The sequence below is a fragment of the Bidens hawaiensis genome, unplaced genomic scaffold, assembly GCF_021521415.1.
Source record: "Bidens hawaiensis isolate Kalapana, Puna unplaced genomic scaffold, B.hawaiensis_p1.1 tig00009545_1, whole genome shotgun sequence".
In the NCBI taxonomy this organism is placed as follows: Eukaryota; Viridiplantae; Streptophyta; class Magnoliopsida; order Asterales; family Asteraceae; genus Bidens; species Bidens hawaiensis.
In genome coordinates, this window is record NW_027491712.1 from 490063 (window position 1) to 492313 (window position 2251).

The following is a 2251-nucleotide window of genomic DNA, read 5'->3' on the forward strand; positions in this document are numbered from 1 at the left end:
TCAACAACGGTCAATTGACTCTCGCTTTGATTGCTTCAAGTGTTTAATGTTTGAATCGATCATTCGATCCGTATCTCATAACGACTCTTTCTTTGATTTTGATTTTTAAATAGTCAAATCTAGTATGAGTAAGAAAAAACAGGGTTAGTTTTTATATAGTCATTTATAATTACAATTATATTTATGTTTAGCGTTTACAATTATATTTGAATAAAATTATGTGTTGAATGCTGCTTACTAGTATGTTTTGAATTTGTGCATTTAGGGGATATAGTTTTTTTAAAAGAGCGCCGACCAACATTGGTTCTTCGTCTTCAAATGCCACTCCTCAAAATATATTTGAATGATCTTCCATGGGATCCATCCGAAAGAAAGCCAATATCATCTTATCACCCTAGTCAAAAGGATGAAATTAGACGAACATATTTAGTTAGAGGTCCGTGTCAACCAATGTTAGATGAATTTCCACAAACAATAATTTCTGGTGAAGTAAGGCATTTTCGTTCGAAATGGTATGAAAATTATAAAAACTGGTTGGAATATAGTGAAAAGACGGATAGGGTATATTGGTCAAAATGACACATTTACAAGTGAAGGCTTTAATTCTTGGCATAAAAAAGGAAAACTTAAGGAATATGTTGGTGAACTAAATAGTTTCCAAAAAAAGGCTGTTAAAAATGTGAAGACTTGCAAAATCAAGATCAAGCTATATGTTTTGCATTTGAAAAGAGGACTAACAAGGAGAAAGCTGACAATAGAATCTGATTGCATGCTACAATTATTGTTTCTAAAGCTTTACTTAGCGGCGCCTTATCATTCCGTGGCTATGATGAGTCTGAAAAGATTACAAAGGGCATTTCTTGGAGTTGCTACAATTATTGGGTGAGATTAACAAATCAATTGATAAAGTTATATTACAAAATGCCCCAAAGAATAGCCAAATCACGTCTCCACAAATTCAAAAAGAGGCCATTAATAGTTGTGCTCAAGAAGTACTAAAACAAATTTTTGAAGAACTTGGTGATGATGTATTTTCTATATTAGTTGATGAGTCTAGGGATGTTTCTAAGAAGGAACAAATGGCTTTGGTGTTGAGATATGTGGATAAATTGGGACTTGTTAAAGAACGTTTTATTGGCTTAGTTCATATCAAGGATACGACGACCTTCTCTCTTAGCCATGCTATTGATGAATTATTTGTTCGATATAATTTGAGTTTAATAAGGTTAGAGGTCAAGGATATGAAGGTGCAAGCTATACGGCAGGTGAGTTTAATGGTTTAAAAAGTTTAACTTTGATAGAAAATTCTTCTGCTTATTTTGTACATTGTTTTGCTCACCAACTTCAACTAGTTATTGTGGGTCTTGCAAATAAACATGATGAAATTTGGAGATTTTTTGAAGAGGTGTCGACTTTGACAAATGTGGTTTGTGCATCTTGCAAACGAATAGATATGATTCGAGAAAGTCAAAAAGAAAAATTGAAAGAAGCTATTGGACGTGAAGAAGTTGAAACCGGGAGTGGTTTAAATCAAGAGCTTTCTCTTGCAAGAGCAGGAGATACACTCTGGAGCTCTCATCATAAAACACTAACCCGTTTGCTTCAATTGTATACGTCGGTTATTGAAGTGCTTGAATATATTAGAAACCACGGTGACACTAATGTGAAGCAAAGACAAGCAAATGGAATTTGGAAATACATGAAGACATATGATTTTGCATATTATTTACACTTGATGAAGTATGTATTGGGGATTACTAATAATTTGTCTCAAAGTCTTTAAAGAAAGGATCAAGATATAATTAATGCAATGGAGATCGTTAAAACAACTAAGCAAGATCCACAAGCATGTAGACTTAACGGATTTGATTCAATTTTAAAGAGGTAGCATCTTTTTGTGAAGAAAATGAGATTGAAGTGGTCGACATGGATGATCAATATGTTGATCCAAAATATAAAAGAAAAAAAAACGGGCATCAACAATCAGTGGCGGATCAAGAACATCTAGAATGGAAGGGCCGAAATTCACGAGAGCCAAAATTTTTTTGCCCTATTCCATAATTTAAATTTAAATTTAAATTTAAATTCAATCATTCAAATTACCATTCTTACACAAAAGAAATCAATATTTTAAACAAACAAAAACAAGATACAAGGAAAAGGATGAGTACCTTAAAAAGAATCACAACTTAGCTGATAAGGTCTAAAATATACATATTATAAATAAATATTTCGTATACTTTTAGATACT

At 32.4% G+C, this 2251-nt stretch overlaps 1 protein-coding gene across 1 annotated transcript; it reads left to right on the top strand.

Annotated features, from left to right (window-relative positions):
- Positions 1 to 1079: 1079 nt before the first annotated feature.
- LOC143532846 (uncharacterized) lies at positions 1080 to 1783 on the top strand. The gene is made up of 2 exons (XM_077027773.1): positions 1080 to 1265; positions 1406 to 1783. The coding sequence occupies exons 1-2, from the start codon at positions 1080 to 1082 to the stop codon at positions 1781 to 1783; spliced, it is 564 nt and encodes a 187-aa protein (XP_076883888.1).
- The last annotated feature ends 468 nt before the right edge of the window (positions 1784 to 2251 follow it).

Excerpts from the sequence above, each read along its gene's own strand:
- LOC143532846 (XM_077027773.1), top strand. The coding sequence starts at position 1,080 with ATGGCTTTGGTGTTGAGATATGTGGATAAATTGGGACTTGTTAAAGAA. Across the intron at positions 1,266-1,405 it reads AGGTGCAAGCTATACGGCAG|GTGTCGACTTTGACAAATGT; the intron begins GTGAGTTTAATG and ends TTTTTTGAAGAG.